The sequence below is a fragment of the Colletotrichum spaethianum genome (genome assembly GCF_022836535.1).
Source record: "Colletotrichum spaethianum MAFF 239500 DNA, contig03, whole genome shotgun sequence".
NCBI lineage: Eukaryota > Fungi > Ascomycota > Sordariomycetes > Glomerellales > Glomerellaceae > Colletotrichum > Colletotrichum spaethianum.
The window spans coordinates 240,616-257,728 of NW_026054773.1; the positions used below are offsets into that span (position 1 = coordinate 240,616).

The 17,113-nt window shown below is 56.3% G+C and overlaps 4 protein-coding genes across 4 annotated transcripts; 2 read left to right on the forward strand and 2 right to left on the reverse strand.

Moving 5' to 3' along the window:
• Positions 1–627: 627 nt before the first annotated feature.
• ColSpa_01553 (sulfite oxidase) lies at positions 628–2,443 on the forward strand (the record flags this gene model as incomplete). The annotated part of the gene is made up of 2 exons (XM_049267765.1): positions 628–722; positions 772–2,443. 2 exons carry the CDS (start codon positions 628–630, stop codon positions 2,441–2,443), a joined length of 1,767 nt encoding a protein of 588 aa, XP_049123722.1.
• Positions 2,444–10,009: 7,566 nt separating this feature from the next.
• Positions 10,010–11,402, reverse strand: ColSpa_01554 (putative WD repeat-containing protein; the record flags this gene model as incomplete). The annotated part of the gene is made up of 2 exons (XM_049267766.1): positions 10,010–11,167; positions 11,226–11,402. 2 exons carry the CDS (start codon positions 11,400–11,402, stop codon positions 10,010–10,012), a joined length of 1,335 nt encoding a protein of 444 aa, XP_049123723.1.
• A 992-nt stretch (positions 11,403–12,394) lies between these two features.
• ColSpa_01555 (uncharacterized protein) lies at positions 12,395–13,020 on the reverse strand (the record flags this gene model as incomplete). Its single annotated transcript, XM_049267767.1, has 2 exons — positions 12,395–12,402; positions 12,435–13,020. 2 exons carry the CDS (start codon positions 13,018–13,020, stop codon positions 12,395–12,397), a joined length of 594 nt encoding a protein of 197 aa, XP_049123724.1.
• Positions 13,021–14,930: 1,910 nt separating this feature from the next.
• ColSpa_01556 (autophagy-related protein 28) lies at positions 14,931–16,721 on the forward strand (the record flags this gene model as incomplete). Its single annotated transcript, XM_049267768.1, has 1 exon — positions 14,931–16,721. One exon carries the CDS (start codon positions 14,931–14,933, stop codon positions 16,719–16,721), a length of 1,791 nt encoding a protein of 596 aa, XP_049123725.1.
• Positions 16,722–17,113: the final 392 nt, after the last annotated feature.

Here is a 17,113-nt window from a genome sequence, read left to right on the forward strand (position 1 = left end):
GCAGTGAGTTGCGGCGGGGAAACGACGTGTGACGACGCACGAAGGCCATTGGTTTCGGGTTTTTCATCGGTTGAGAGTTTGATAGCGTAGGTAGGATGATCTAAAGCGAGACATAAGTACCGTGAGGGCCGAGTCGAGTTCCCAGTCGATATGAGCGAGGGGATCCCGAAGGATGCAATTGAAAAAAACAACTGGTATCACTCTCTGTCTCTCTTTCTTGTTCTCCCGGCCCAAGTGTGCTACCCTGTAGCAAGCACGGACCGTTTGTTGGCGACATCGACCAGTACGTACCGTGCCTGCACAAAATTGTGCTTGTCGGTCTATGCAGCTCACCTGACTTATGAAGACGGTGTCCCCACCCTCCGAGTTTTTCTGCTTCCCTCATTAAAAAGGCCACAAGGTCAAAAAGGCGCAATCACGCCATCGCCCCGGTCAGTCACATCATCGTCCGAGCTCCACACCAGAGCCGCGCCTTCGACCTCGTCGTCCACCAAACGAAGAACCATCTTGCCCGATTCAGCCATTCATCTTGTAAATGTCCCCAATGCAAGCGCCGCGGCGTCTATTTAGCGAGCTCTTACAGCTCTCGACCCGGCGGCCCGTCCCTCCAGGCCCTCCTCGGCCGGGATGCCGCCTCTTGCACGCCTCTGCTTGCTCGAGACACCCCCGACCGACATCCGCGTCGTCGCCCTCCTCCTCCTCGACGCGCTCGACCGGTGGCCGTGAGGGCCAAGGACACCGCCAGCATCACACAAGTACCCCGCGAGGCAGCGGACGCGAGCCCCCACGCCGCAAGGGTCCGGCCACCGTTCGCACATTGCTCGCCAGTGGCGGGCTCCTCTCCCTCTTCGTCGGCCTCTCGGAGCCCTTCCACCTCCCCCACGAAGACGAAGTGGTGGATGCTTCCGGCCCGGCAGCCATCGCCGACGACCGCGACCCGACCCTCCCCCGGTTCACCCTCTCCGAGGTCCGCAAGCACGATGCCAAGTCCAAGAGCCCGTGGGTTACACAGGGTGACAAGGTCTACGACATAACCGAATGGGTTGGAGCTCATCCTGGAGGTGATGTCATCCTCCGCGCTGCCGGAGGAAGCATTGACCCCTACTGGGACATCTTCACCATTCACAAGTCCCCTCACGTCTACGAGATTCTGAACCAGTACCTCATTGGTTTCATCCATTCAAACGACCTAGTCGACGGCAAGCCCGTCACTCAGGAGATAGAGGACCCCTTCAAGCACGACCCAGCCCGTGACTCTAGGCTCATTACCCTCACTCCTAAGCCTCGCAATGCAGAAACGCCACTGGAAGGTCTGGCTGACAGCTATCTTACTCCCAATGAGCTCTTCTACGTGCGCAACCATATGTGGGTTCCTCAGGTCGAAGACACTTCCGACTACACCCTCAAGATTGAGCTCCTCGATGGATCCATCAAGGAGTACACCATCGATGACCTCAAGACCAAGTTCAAGCCTGCAACGGTCGTGGCGGTGCTCCAGTGCTCCGGAAACCGCCGAAGTGACATGACGCGAAATGCTCGGAAGACCAATGGGCTCCAGTGGAACGTCGGTGCCATCTCCTGTGCTGAATGGCAGGGAGTCAAGCTCTCGGACGTCCTTGCCGATGCCGGCCTCCCTGTTCAGCAAGCCATGACGGGCGATTCGGAAGCAAAACACGTTCAGTTCTCAGCTCTTGAGGCTTACGGTGCATCCATTCCCATCGAGTCTGCCCTGGATCCCCGCGGCGATGTTCTGCTGGCCTACTCAATGAACGGCAAACCCCTACCGCGAGACCATGGCTACCCGCTCCGTGCTCTTGTGCCTGGTCACGTCGCAGCTCGATCCGTCAAGTGGTTGAGCCAGATCACCATCTCAGACGAGGAGAGTCATAGTCAGTGGCAGCGCAAGGACTACAAGTGTTTTGGCCCCAACGAGACAAGTCCCGACTGGGATCGCGCTGCGCCCATTCAAGAGATGCCCATTACTAGCGCCATTACAACCGTCAGGCTAGGCGACTGGAAGACCTTGAAGAAGGACTCCACATCGGACGCGAAGACCAGCGATGGTCGCGAGGCTTCTCTTATGGGGTATGCTTACTCAGGCGGCGGCCGCAGAATAGTACGCGTCGACGTGAGCCTCGACAACGGCAAAACGTGGGACCAGGCTGAGCTGCTCGACGAATACGGAGCCGCTCCGCCAAAGGCCGGCCATAAGTCATGGGCCTGGAAGCGCTGGAGGTATGAGGGTATTGTGCCCCTTGGCGAGCCTGGTGAAGAAAGCAAGCGATGCTCTACTCTTCTGGTCAAGGCGACGGACGAGGCCTACAACTCACAGCCCGAGAGCTATGAGGCCATTTATAACCAGCGAGGTAACCTGGCCAACGCCTGGCATCGCCTCAAGGTTTGCTCCGAGTGTGCCAGCCAACCTGCAGTTGCTGCCAAATGAGAAGGTGGCGCGATCTTGAAAGAGAGATGCGTGAAAGACTGAGGTGGGGGCAAAGTTCCATCAAGAGTGATAGTTCATTTCTTGGGATTTCCTCCCTCTTGAGCAAAGTATGTTTGAAGAAGCAGAGGCGTACCGAGGAGTTACGAAGCGAACAGCATGGCTGAAGGGGGCTTTCTACATTTTCTTTCCAAATTCCTCTTTATTTCTTTAGTTTTTCCCAGAGCCCATGGCTGCGGCCGGGCATCTCCATCATGAACCCAAGCTTTACTTTGCTAGCATTTCTATAGTAGCAGGCTAAGACTGCCACGCAGTTGAATACAAATTTTTTTTTTTGCTCGTTTTGAACTGGCATTCGTGATTGTGTCATAGACCATAACTGTCAGTGTAATGGCGACTCGCCACGCTGAACTGGGGGGCAAGAAAGCAATATGATGAATCCCAGACGTGCTTCATTTTCAACAAAATGGTCAACGGAATGAATGCAATGGTTTCATGTCCGGCCGCAGCAAACATGCCGCAGTGCCCCGCGGGACAGGCCAAGGGGACCGGAAACGGTAGGCAAGCCACCAGATTCCGAGGAACAGGTTGCAAGATCCCCTATGCTCCATCCATCTCATTCATAATTCTCTTCACCTCTCAAATGTCTCTGAGTAGTACTCTGTCATTTCGTGGCCCTCATCCATGCGATCGGTAATGGACCGAACCGATGACGGGGCAGTACAACGTTCTCCCTTATGGAGGAGACGCCACGTAAATTCATAAAGCAAACCCAGGATGTAGTCTTTGGTCAAGATCAAAAGCTTAACGGTGATGGGGAAACTGCATGTTCTGAGGTACAATCATCGTTTCCAGCGTTCTCTGTGCGCCTACAACGTGGACAGATTGTTGAATGCCAAGAGATATGGTGTTTTCTACGCTCTTGGCTAGGGAATTAGAGACTTGGGTTTTGCAGCACCTGGTTCGAAAACTTGACAACAGTGAAGCAGAAAGAAGAGAGCCGGTTCTAGACGGTTGGAAGTCTCGAGGGAAGGGGTATTGTCCTTCAAATTCCCTTGGACGAAAATCCAACATGTAAATTGTAGCTGTTTCACCTGATTATGTGCTCATGATTGTGCAAAATTCGCTCTTCTCACTCCGAGCATGGAAAGCATATGAAGCTGTCAGTCCAATGAAATTCTACGTTTTTTTAAGTGCGCTTAGCTTATTGCGCGTCCCCCGTCTACATAAACGCCGGGTAATATACAGCCTTGCTCACCTCCCTTCGCCTAACACAAGTCCAGGCCATCGCCCGAGCATCAATAACCTTGTTCCAACGCATGCGTCTAGTCATCATCGGTGTATCTGGGTCCGCTAGCCGCCGGCGTCTCAGGAGCACCATATGCTGCAGGTGTAGGTGCGCCGTAGTAGGCAGATGATGAGGCGAAGCCGCTAGCAGCAGGTGTAGGCGCACCCGCAGCTGGCGTTGGAGCCGAGTCGGCACCCCAGCCGCCTTGCCATCCGCCGCCGGGCGTCGGGGCACTCGCAGCGGCTGGAGTGGGCGCCGAGTAGGCACCGGGCGTAGGAGCATTGAGAGCACCTGGTGTTGGTGCACCGAGAAGGGCACCGGGCGTCGGCGCATCATATCCAGATTGACCGGGAGTGTATCCCCACGAGTCGCCTCCGCTGGCACCGGGCGTCGGTGCAGAGCCACCACCATATGCGGGTGTCTTGGAGCCAGAGCCCCAGGCATCCCCCCCTCCGTATGCCGGTGTCTTCGACCCCAATCCAAAGGCATCATGAGCTGGTGTCTTGGCACCCGATTGCCATGCTGGCGTTCTCGATCCTCCGCCGTACGCGGTGCGGCTGCCGTCGCCGTAGGCAGTTCGTGAACCGTCGGCCCAGGCTGGTGTACGGGACCCGGAATAGTCTGGGCCGCTCGACTTCCAAGCCGGTGTACGTCCACTAGTCGGCGCGGGAGCTTGTCTATGTTAGCGACACATTCAATTACAGAAGTGGCATTGGGAATTTGCTTACTTCTGGAACCCCAAGCAGGCGTTCTCTCTGGACCGCTGGAGGCGACTGGTGTTCTGCCTCCCTGCCAATCCCCATGTCCACCACGACCGCCACCCGGAGGGCCACTGTGGCCACCGCGGCCCCGACCGTTGATTTCGATCTTGGCGCCGGTGACCTTGTCCTTGAAGCTCAGGTGATCCTTGGGCACGGTAATGGTCTTGCTCTTCGTGTGTAACTCCACTCGGGCATGGGTATCCGTGGCGTCTTTGACAATGCCCAAAAGACCCTTGTAACCGCCCTTTCTGATGATGACGGTCTTGTCGATCGCTCGATCGCGTCCTCCAAAGCTCTTGGGTGGCGCCATCTTGCTCTCAGAGCCGTTAGGGTTGCGCTTCATGGCAGGATTCATCTGATCCAGGTTGGGGCCGGCCGAAAGCACACGCCCACCCTTGGCGGCAATGGTGTTAACATTACCGGCCTTGGTGACGAAGACACCGGCGTTCTCGTTACTGTCATTGTTGTGCAAGAACACATAAGCACGATGAATGTGAATGATCTTGCCCTGGCGCTGTTGACCACCATACTCTCGCACGACATCGTCGAGCCTGATCTCGGAGCCGTTCCGGTCCGCAGCCACGGCGATTTTCCGCTTGGGGAGTTTGTTGGCAATCTGCGACGGCATGACTTGCCGCGTGTCTCCGTTTTGGTCGAGAACAACCACCGACTCGCGATCAACCTTAACGATGCAACCAACGGTGGTCGGGTCCAACTGGACCAGGTCAAAAAGCTCGTACTGGCCCAGCGAGCCCTGGCCGCCAATGTCACTTGCTTCACGCAAGTCCTTGCTGAAGACCGTGACTTCAGTGTTGGTCTGGTCTGTCAAGAAGGTGACCCTGTCTTCGGAAATTTTGACCACCATACCGACCTCGTCACGGAATCGGCTGCCACTGGTCACCTTGACGTGGTCTCCGACTCTGAACCGCTTCCTTAGGCCCTTGGTGGGGACTTCAATGACTTGGCCCGCTAGCACTCCCTCGGTGACCTGCATTGTAACAATGTCGCCCTGAACATTGGTAGCCTTTCCAACAACGCCCTTCTGCTCGCCTTCGTAGACCTCAATGATATCGCCGGGCAGGTAAGTGACATTGATGTTGCTGTCCTTAAGACTAGAAGCGAGGGCCTTCAGGTCAAGGTTCTCGGTGCCGTCCTCGGCACCGGAGGCGAATCTGGTGACTTCCTCCAGGGTCGGATTGACGTCTGTAACGACCAACTGCTGGATCTTGATATCCTTAACCTGGAAGCCGTTTTCGAACTCGTCGCCCATGTAGTTCCAAACCTTGGTGGTTGGGTTACCCTGGATATGCCGGGGGTGTCGCTTGCGAGCTTCAGTCTCGTTGAACAGACGTTGAGGAGGGCGCGGTCCGGCCATGCCAATGGGCCTTTTCCGCTTGCCATCAGGGGTGAGGGCGGAAGCGAGGGCGTCGTCTCGCATTCCGTAGTCAAGGCGGGGGATGAAACGGACTCTGGCTTCGAGTCCGTTCTCAGTAACATCGATGACCTGGGCAAGATCACCGGCGTGCTTGGCAGGCTTGCGAAGTCTGACCCAGGCGCCAGGCTCCAGAGTGGGTGTCTTTGTAACGCGAAGGAGGTCAGGCATGTCCTTTATGTCGACCAGGATCATCTTGGATCGAGGATAGACGTTGAACATGCCATCAAGAGCAACCATGATATCGGTGGAACGGTTGGCTTCGACGTAGATGTAGCCCTTCATGACGGAGGTCGGGCCGCCGCGTTCAAAGGCCGAGATGATGGCCAGTTCGTCCTTGGTTCCCATCCTCTCCTCAATACGCTTCATGATGGAAAAGACGACCTCTCGCTCTTTGCCTTCCTTGCATCTGACAGCCCAGATGGTGGGATCATCGACACTGGGCATCAACAGGCGCTTAGGGACGACGGCGGAGTCTCCAAAGCCCTTGTTCGGACGGCGATTGCCGTAACGCTGGCGAAGGATCTCGGCCTGTTTCTCAGCATCCATGCTCGCCTCCATCTCGCGGCGACGGTCGAGTTCTCTATGGCGTCTGTCGTCGTCGAGGCCTCCACTTTCGGCAATGTCGTCGGGATGGGCGTTGTCGATGAAGTCCTCTATCTCCTCACCATCTTTCTCCTCGTCCTCACCGTCCTCTTCGTCGTCAACCTCGGCTTCGATATCGAAGAAGGCGGCGCGGCGATCCTTTCTGCGCTTGCGGCGATGTCCCTAGTAATTGCAGTGTCAAGGTCGGTCCGTATTGAAGTCATGTGGGGGATCAGGATTTTGTGGCAAGCGTGGACAACTATCTGGCGTAGTCCGCAGGTGAACGCAGATGCTGCGAGGCGGCGCAAGCAGGAGGCTTACCTGTTGTACATCGTCCTCGTCCTCGTCATCCTCTTCTTCCTCTTCCTCTTCTTCCTCATCGTCGTTTTGCACGTCATCTTCATCTTGTTCCTCATCCTCGTCATCATCGTCTGGAATCCTTGACTTGGAAGGGGCAGGGGCATCGTCGTCGGCAACGGGGCTACTTTCGCGTGCGTGCTTGTTGCTGTTGTCGTGATCGGGTTCCTCATCGGATAAATCGGCGGGCGCGGGGTTGAAGTCATCCTCCTCCTCCGACTCGTCGTACCGGTTGTGGTCGCTGGAAGCCATCTCGAAGACGAGGGAGGTTCGGTTGAAGATGTGTTGGCAGTTGGTTTTGCAGGAGGTACCGAAGTGAGATTGGTTCGAGGTGAACCTACCAGAGAGCAGAACAGCAAGGGGAAGCGATTCCTCTCTAGTCTTCCCCGACTGAAGGTCAGATCGAATCCAATAAGTAGAGAGGCGCGAAGATGGAAGGAGCCACGGTGAATCTGAGCTTCCGGGTTGGAGGACTTTTGAAATGAGCTGGAGCCAGGGGAGGTGAGGCGACAGAGAATAGTAGAAAGCTCAGCATAGCCAAAGCCAAAGCCACGTCCAGAAAGCCAAGGTTAACGCGAAAGACGTCCGCGTCCGAATTGGGACTAGTGGTCATGGGCCCTGACTGACACCTGAGGCAAATCATGGTTCGGTAGCTACGCCACGGGGGACGGGACCATTAGGTGCTATACTTAGGCAGGAACACTTGCAGCAGCAGCTGCTGCATCCATTTTATGATGGGTCTCTTTTAAGCTGTCGGAATGGAGCGCTTTATTGAGAGGATGCACTCCCATCCCATCTTCAACTATTCTTTTACTCTTCCAGCCAAGGTGCCAGGCTTGAATAACCCCTTTCGACGCTTGCTACAACCAAAGCTGATCCATCTGTTCATGGAGAATGAGACGGGGAATATAGATGACACTGGGTGTCATGTCAGCTAGCTATTGATCATTCCAACAAACACACTAGCTTGAAAAGACTGTACTCAACGGAGACAGGTCAATGGGACCAAAAGATGATGGAAAGCATTGCAGCGAAGAAGCATTTCGTTTATCGTTCAAGGACACTAGTTCCCTGGCAATACTAGCCGACTTGGTGACACGATCAACCTCCCAAGCTGCCCAATCGCTACCCACTGGCCCGTTCTGTTGCGTCTGCTGCTAAATCAAGTCTCGAACGTGCAACCGACGAATGCCTCGGCTTATTCCAGCTGCATCATTAAAGACATGCGTCACCTGCGTTCTTCTTCAGTACCCGATATGACCAGTCTAGTTGTGACGTCCAAAATCTTAGACCCCGCGTTGACTCGATCTCTTTCAACTTTTTGTAACTCTTTGCTCCACCGCAATCTCTGGGCTTTAGAATGCCGTCCGAACAGAAGACAAGGGCAGTCGTCATAACCGAATTCGTCAATGTAAGTCGATCCAGCCAAAGTCAACCACACACCCCTCGTCTCTACTGTTTATCCCATCTCTCTCTCATATCTCCCAGTCCTGGTTTCCCTGATTCTTCAGCCTCGTCGTAGACTTTGTCGGTCTTTCCGAGTCCCATGATACGAGCAGGACGACAGGATGAGGAACACACCCGTTCAGCTTTGTCCATTAACCGCGTACTTACCAATGGCACTAGGAGTTCGATGAAATAAAAGTCTCCGAAGTCGATCGACCACTTCCTAAGCCAGACGAATACCTAGTCCGAGTGAAGGCTGCGGGAGTAAACTTTGTAGATACTCTCTACGTACGAGACGGCAGGCCATGCTTGTATACCCTAATTTTGCTAACACTTGGACGTAGGCCAAAGGGAACCATCAGAACAATCGGTCTCTGGTGCGGCCGCCCTTCACTCTAGGTCTGGAGTTTGCCGGCATCATTCTCTCCGCTCCGGCGGGCTCGTATCTCCGTCCTGGCGATAGAGTCTTTGGCGGTTGCACGGGTTCGTATAGCGAAGTGATATCTCTTCCCGCGTCGACGCCTTTGCACCGCATCCCAGCAAAATGGAGCTTTTCCGAAGCTGCTGGGATAGCCGCCACACTCCCCGTCTCTTACGCAGCGCTATTACAAGCTGAAGTCAAGCCTGGACAGACCGTTCTTGTGCACGCGGCTGCAGGCGGTCTCGGCCTCATGGCTGTACAAGTTGCGACAGCCATTGGATGCCGAGTTATCGGGACCGCAGGCTCCTCCGAAAAATGCGCCATTGCTGCAAAGGCTGGGGCCCAACTGTGTGTGGATTACACACAGGAAGCGGCATGGTGGGAACGTGTTTTGGAACTGACCAACCATAACGGGGTCGACGTCGTCTTCGATCCTGTTGGCCTCGTCGATCGAAGTTTGAAGTGCATTGCTCACCGAGGCAAGATTCTGATTGTGGGTTTTGCCGGCATAACAGATGGGATGGAGCAAATCGCCATGAACCGATTGCTTTTGAAGCAAGTCTCGCTGATCGGCTATGTGAGTGATAATGTGACCTTGCTGGATTCAGAATCCTTCCGATTGACTAGTTTGGCTTCTGCAGCGGTACGGGGAGAGCTTGCGACGATACCCTGACGAAGAAAAGGTCATTTGGGATGGCTTGCAACCTCTCATAGAGAGAAACGCAATACGGCCTGTCGTGTACGAGACTGAATATAACGGGCTCGAACAAGTCCCTCGGGCACTCAAAGATCTGACGAACCGAAAGGTATGGGGCAAAGCAGTAGTCACCCTGAATGACACCACGACGGACACGTCTCGGGCCAGGATCTAGGGCGACCACGCCGTAACGAGGTACAGTGTACTCAACACGTTCGGGACGATAGAGCCAGCCGGTTAAATTGGGTGCGAGGCGAATACCGCACGATGATTATGACATTCCGTTACTCTTCCCTCCTTACTACCCCTGCCGGTATATAGCCATCCATCATCCCATAATTTTGTTCCTGATCACCGACTGAGGGGCCATACTGAACCTGCGAGGGCGTCGAATCACCCGCCTTAACTGTTCCAATGGACTCCATTGAAACATGACTCACCAATGGTTTCCTCCTACAGCCGGCTCAAGAGCCCATCCCTAAACGCCAGGCTTCGCGATGCATATACCACAATTGACCAGCCAGATCTATGAACAGGGCAGCAAGACGGTCAGATGAATGCTGCTCGTCGTCCTCAGCTCCTTCAGGCACCGGTCCGTCCACACGTCTTGACGCCCCATAGGCCTCTGCCGGCACTCACTCCCAGCCACTCCCCCTGATCGTTGGTTGAGAGGTGCGGGACCCATGCAAGGTTCCCAACCTCGTAGTCGCACTGCCAGCTGGCATACGGGCTTCGCGTGTTGTCCGGTTGGGCGGCACCATTGGCAGGAGGGCCACTGCTGAGCGAGTGGTTGTTGTTGTTGTAGACATCCCAAAGCAGCACCTGGCAGTCGTCTGCTCCCGAGGCCAGGACTCCTCGCCTTGTGGGCGACCACTCAATGGAGTTGAGAGAGCCCTCGTGACCCCGCAACTCGAGAAGAGCTTGTCCAGGATGCCTTACGTCGAGGATCCGAATAACGTTGGAGTCTTGCGCAAACGTAGCCAGCAAATGGGTATCGTGAGGAGAGGTTGCCAGTCTCAGCAGAGGGGGAGGGTTCGACATGGTTTGTTGCGCGAGCGTGGGGCTGATGCGTCCGCCATTGGCGTCTTGTAATCGCAGGTTAGTCTCACAAATCAGGGATGGTAGCAATCGGCGGGGCATACCTCGTTCATCCTTGCCGGTGGGCTCGTAAATGATGGTGCTATGCTCGAGACTGCGCAGGTCGAACATGCGGACGCTTCCGTCTTGTCCACAGCTCACGAACACGTCGACACTGTTGGCGCAGAAGCGCACATCATACACCTCTTTATCATGGGCAATCAGTTGCGTCTTGGCCGTCAATGACGGAATATCCCAGATCGTGCAAGTGGTGTCGATACTAGACGTGATTATTAAGCTCGGAGAGACTGTGTTCCAGTCCAGCGAAGTCAGGGGCGCTGTGTGATCGGGAGTCTTTGAGTTGGAAAGCAGCGCGAGAGGCGTCAATTTCGTGATAGCCGGGTCTCTGCCCTGCCGCGTAATCGAGTTGCTCTGCGATACGGGGCTCTCGGAGGGGAGAGACCACAGACGAAGGTGGTCGCCAGACGTCGCGAGGAGATCGGTTGACTGTTTCTGAGACGAGGGTGGTTCCCAGAGCAGGCGCGTCACGGGATAAGAGTGTGTGGCTTCGGCGACCTTTGAAAATTCGAGGTTGAACTTGGGGGTGCCTGGTTGGTAGACATCGTTGGGCGTCGGCACCATCTGGGTATCGAGGATTTGGATCTGAGAGCAGAGAGGTTAGCGCGGTCCAATGGCCAATGGCACGAAAACGGAGTCATACATAATTGTGACCGTCCTCTAGGTAGCTGCCGACGGCAAGTTTCCCTGCACCGTTGCCCTGAGGAGGCCATTTGCACCAGTCGAACGCGTAGAGAGCCCAAGGGGCGAGGTAGTTGCTGGTACCAGGCTGGGCATTGGCGAGCTCGTAGGCGACACTCCCAGGCACGCCGTCGGACATGCTTGAATCAGCGCGGGGACGGATATCAGCCAGGCCCAAGGGCGTGTTGGATATGTTGCGCTGGGAACCGGGAGCATTGTACTTTTGGTCGGGGGGGACATGAATTGCGATCCTGAACCGCTCGGGGTGGTGGGAGTGTAGGGAGCAAAGGTCGAGGCACCTTCGTAGCCGGCAGCGGGGGAGGAGCGGGAGTAGCTATGGGACAAGCTCAGGCTCGGGGGCTTCGAAGGCGTCTGGTAATCTTGCGACTGCTGGGGCTGCATCGTGGACAGGGCGGGCGCCGTGTTGGTGGTGACGGCGGGCGGCCGGTTACCAGGACCGCCAGGCTGCAAAACGTTGGGCACCGACGAGGTATTTTGGTACTGGGGGGCGTTTGGAGATGCCTGGTCCAGCTTGATATGAGGAGCGGCGGGGGCGGCGGACGAGGATGAGTATTCGCGGGGTGACAGCTGGCCGTGCTGCATCATGCCCGCTGACATGTGCAATTCTTCGTGCTGGGAGCTGTAGGTGCCGGTGCGTCGCGGGGTGCCAGACTGCTGAAATTGCGGCGGCGACTGCGGCTGCTGCTGCTGCTGCTGTTGCTGTTGTTGTTGTTGCTGATTCATGACAGCGACGGAGGAGGAGGGTGAGGAAGAGAGATCCGGGAACAAGGCAATGGAGGGGTAAGGCCCGGCGGCCCTGATGTCTCAGTCGCAGTGGAGTGGGCGGGCAGTGAGTAGGTTGAGTCTCGGTGCGGCTGCAGGCCATGGGCCGGAAGCAGAGCGGCGGGGATGGGGGCACGCTGTTGTTGCTGCTGCGAGTATGACTGAGCGCGGGAGTGGGTGCGCGGGTTGTTGGAGGAGGAATGAGAAAGCGAGTGGGAGGACGAGTGCGACTGGGAATGGGAATGGGAATGGAAATGGAAATGGGAATGATGAGGCTGGAGAGAGCGGGCGGAAGCGGAGTCGGTCGTGGCGGCGGGCGTGAGTGTGGCCGTGTTGCTGTCTCTGGTATTATTGGTCTTGGTGTTGGTGTTGCTGCTGTTGATGCTACTGGTGTCGTTCTTAGTGTTGTAGTACTCGTCGTCCCAGCGGAAGTTGGCGACGGGGGGTTCTTTGGGCAGCGGTAGCCCAATCGCGGGTGTTGTCGCACTCGCGGCTCCTGGAGTGTATTGGAGAGACGAGGTTGGAGGAGAAGAAACGGGACCGGAAGCAGCAGGAGGTTGGTCGTGGCGGTTGTGGTCAAGCTGGAAGTACCCAGATTGGCGCTGTTGCTGCTGCTGCTGGGGAGAATAGGGCGAGTACTGCCCGTACGACGAATGCTGCGACGACACCGACGGCCGCTGAGAGTGGGATGACACGGCCAATGAAGAAGGCACCGGATTGGGCAGCGGCGGGCGGGAATTATTAGCGTTGGCAGCATCCGCCGCAGGCGTGACACTGCCAGAGGCGGCGTTGGCAGTGGCGGCAGCGGTAGGGACGCCAATGGAGCCCAATGCCTGTGCCGCCTGGTACAGAGCCGAGGACGCGCTTAGCCGGTGCTGGTGATGCGGCCGCCATTGTTGCTGTGGCTGTTGCTGTGTCTCTGGGTCAATGCTCTGCTGCGAGGCTGACCGCCGATGGCCCAGGAAGTGCATCATTCTTCGAGATGAGTTGTAATGGCCGGATCACGGCGTGACGAGACAAGACAGTGGCACTTCGCGGACAAGATGAGTTGGGTAGCGACAGACAAACAATGAGACGACGTCAAAATCAACAAACGTAACACGAAGAGAGAAGAGAGAAGAGAGGGGGGGGAGGGGAGAGGCGGAATGAGACGGGACGAGACGAGAACGAGCGCGTTGGAGACAATGGCTGCTGATCTCACAGTCCTACGGAGAGGCCAAGGAGAACGAGCAGCGGTGCCGCCGAGGAAGAGTGGACGACGTCGTGTCCTCCGGATAGAGTCACCCAATACGATAGATGGACAATGACGCGGAAGAGAAAGGAAGAGGCTCGTGTGTGATGCGGATTTTTTTTCTCTTTCTCTCTCCCTCTCTGTCTCTGTCTTTGTCTCTCGGGCTCTCTCGTATGGTCTTTCTGTCTGTTGTCTGTGGTCTGCGTTGTGGTCACGGCAGAGAAAAATCACTCCACGGCATCGCCCTGACTAATGAGATGCAAACTAGTTGATGGGGATGGGGATGGGGACTGTGACCAGGACTGGGACCCGGGACTGGGCGAGGGGAGATGGGACACGCGTGGGCATGGATCTGGGCTTGGGCCGAGACGGAAGCGCGGGTGCAAACGCGGCCGGGGATGAGGCATGTGGGAAAAATGGAGAGGGAGAATCGACGAGGGGGGAGGGACGAGGATTGTTGGTTGTTGCTGCCGATGCCTGTCTCTGTTGTCTCTGTTGTCTTCACGACAAACAACCCGGCGTTAACCTCGACACAATGCATCACCACCTTACTCACCAAACTCACTCGATACTAATTAGTATCTACACAGCGCGTTCCCGTTGTGGGCGGACGGTATCATCACCGTGTACAGGATGCTGGGTAGGTGCCCGACTAACACGGGATGCTTGGTAGATGCCCGATTAAGACAGAATACTGCCTGGGCCTGGAATCTACTGCGACGCACGTCAGGGTAGTACAAAGACTAGGCCAGCCCACTTTGGTTGTGGTAGCGCCCAACAGTAACCGAGCAGACAAGGGAAACGTCACGGTTTGCTTGCGTCTGGATCCGGCCGACTGTGGGTGGGAGCCGTTCGTGCGGAAGATAAAGACTGGGGACTGAGCCGACATGTTGGTAAATCACTGTTAGGTAGGTAGTCAAACGGAGGGGAGACATAGAGATCATGTTCTTGAAGCTAGCATCAGGCATGATATGGAATTCAACGGTAGGAATATATATGTATGCACTACAAGGCGCAAGCCATGAGATGCGCGGGTACTGGCTTATCGGCATGTCCCGATAAGCTCCCCAGCGTCCAAGGCCCGCCTGGTGACGTTTGTCTCTCTCGCCGCCGTCCAGCATCAGTGTGAGGTTCCAAAGGTCCCAGCTGTGAGACCCTTACCAAGAGGTACCGACCGCCCCGTGCCGGCTGCGGCACATGCTCAAAGCTCGTGAGCTCTGGTTGCCAGCTTTGCATTTCCCACCAAGTCTGCAACGAAATCCCACCCGTTTCCCATAGCACCCGGCCGCATTACGAATCTTTATGCCCATCACACATGTCTATGCGGTCTTGTCGTTGACGCTCTTCAGCTCTATCCACATCATACACTCTTCCTGGCGCTCACAACTTGTTAAGCCGGCTTACACAAATACCATCCTCAACCTACCATAACCACTTGTTTACATCCATCTGCTACAACAGCAGCACCGATGCGTCTCGATGGCACCCGGTTCCCCTAGCTTTCTCGATCGACTCTCGCCGACGCGACAGAAATCCCCCATCTTGCCGTTGTTCACGTCCCGCGCGAGACGCTCTGACGAATACGATCTTAACGACTTGTCCCCGAGACCTGATGAAGCCCTCCTGCCAGAGTCGCCGCGGTCGCCCATTACCATGTCCAGAAGGCGCTCTCCCTCCCCCGCAGACCCATGGCATGACGACCCGCTGAGTCCAGTAGGCTCCATCTCCAAGATAAAGCCCAAGGCCATGTTTGCCGGGCCGCCTCCTCCCATAGCTGCCTCTGTGCTGCTACAATCGCCTGTCTCACAGGCTAGGCGCGGTTCTCGAGAACGAACAGTAGATATGGATAGCAGCACAAAGGGAATGGAGGCGAGCCGGATGGCGTTTGGAAGCATCTTGTTCGACCACGGCCCTCGCGACCCAAGCATATCTCGCGTGGACTCGGTTTGGCGCAACTTGCAGCATCGAGAACGGTCTCTTCAGAAAGAAGTGCAGCGTTTGCTTGACATGCAGGCCACTGGACTGGTCTCCGGCAGTGAACCCCTCGACCCCAGTACCGGGGGGCTCGAAACATGGAGCGATTCTGGGAGCAGCACGCCAACGGGCACGTTTTACTCTACAGCGACATCCAAGTCACGCATGATGGCATCCCTGGACCCGCCGGTGCGCGCCACTCCTCGAGGCGACATCATACCTGTGCGACAGCCCAAGACGTCGGGGCCGCAAGGCCTTCGAGCTGCGCGCAATGGGCTCCGACGAGCGTTGGCAGCTCTGACCGGCCTCAAAGCCGAGGAGAACGAGTACATCGAGTCGTCCCTCTCCCAGCGGAAGAGGGCGCTTGCGTACCTGGACAAATTGGATACGCGCAGGACCAGCATCTCGGCCGAACTACACAGTTTGGCGGATGACAAAGAGGAGCCCCTGGCAAAGGAGCTCCGGGGCCTTGGGGAGCAGCACGACACCCTCGGCCAGGAGATTCGCGAGATAGAGGAGAAGCTGGTTGGTATGCGAAACCGTCAAAGGTGGCTCGAGCGCAAGATGGAAGACGTTCGTAACCGCCGAGAAGCCGGCTTAAGCGGCTACAGGGGCGCTTTGAAGGAGGTTGAAGGAGAGGTTGCATCCCTCCTGCGCCAGCCTCCTATCGAGCCTCTAGATCTCGAAGTTGTCGAAGCTGTGTCGCGCAGCGAATTTGGAAGCGCCGACGGTGTCCAGGACCCACCTGGAGGAGCTGATTTCTTCCGTATGATACCGGCGCGACGGACTTTGGCCATGGCAAAAGACTGGTGGGAAAGCGAAACGGACATACTGCATAAGCGTAAGATGCAAGTCGACAAGGATCGCGATGCGCTCAACCAAGGTACGGAGCTGTGGCAGGAAACGATCGAGCTTGTCACCAATTTCGAAGCGGATTTGCGCCATTCTTTGAGAAACGGCGGCAGTACCACGACTAAGGGCAAACAGCCTCAGCGGGCAGAGCAAGAAGGCATAGAGGCACTGCTGCCGAGAATGGGAAAAGTTATCTTGGAGCTGGAAGAACACATGAGGACTGCCGAGCGCAATAGCTGGAATCTCTTGATCTGTGCCATCGGCGCCGAGCTCGAGGCTTTCCGAGAAGCCGAGAGCCTGCTTCGAGCCAGTCTGCCTCAGTCACAGGCAGCTCCTACGGTTGAGGATGTTGAGGAACCCTGGCACAACGGTGATGGTGAACCGCAGCCGGCGACGCAAACGACCCCTGGCAGTGGACGCACAGCGGGGAGCCACCACGACGAGAGTGACAATGAAGTCCCGCCAGATTTGCTGGTGTCACGGCTGGAGGAGCATGACGACGGACATTCCCACGTCGGATCTCTGCAAACATCATCATCAAGGCGGGATAGCGACAACGAGGTGCCGCCGGAGTTCCTAGCGGAGCACAGCAACGAGCACGGCGTGGGCATAGACTGATGAATACACTATGTGCTGTTGCGGTCTGCACACATGCAATTTTGTGGGCGACAAGGTACCGTTGGCGTGGCTCTAGTGTAGGTGAGAGTATCTGTACGTTTTTGGTCCTGCATGCGGATACGAACAAGTTGCGACGACTACTGCACTTGTGTATGGACTTCCTGTGTTTAACGATCAAGGATTTGGATAGGGGATAGGATGGGAAAGGGTCAAGCACAGGCACAGGCACAGGATACCCCGCAACTTATGATTCAAGCCGGCGTTAATCGGAATGTTCAAGGGATCATTGTCCTCCACAGCATGCTTGTTTCCCCACGTCGTGGTAACTCCTGTCGTCACGAGGCAAGCAAGTCACGAGTATCCTCTTAGTGGGCGCGCAAAGGGAACTGCAA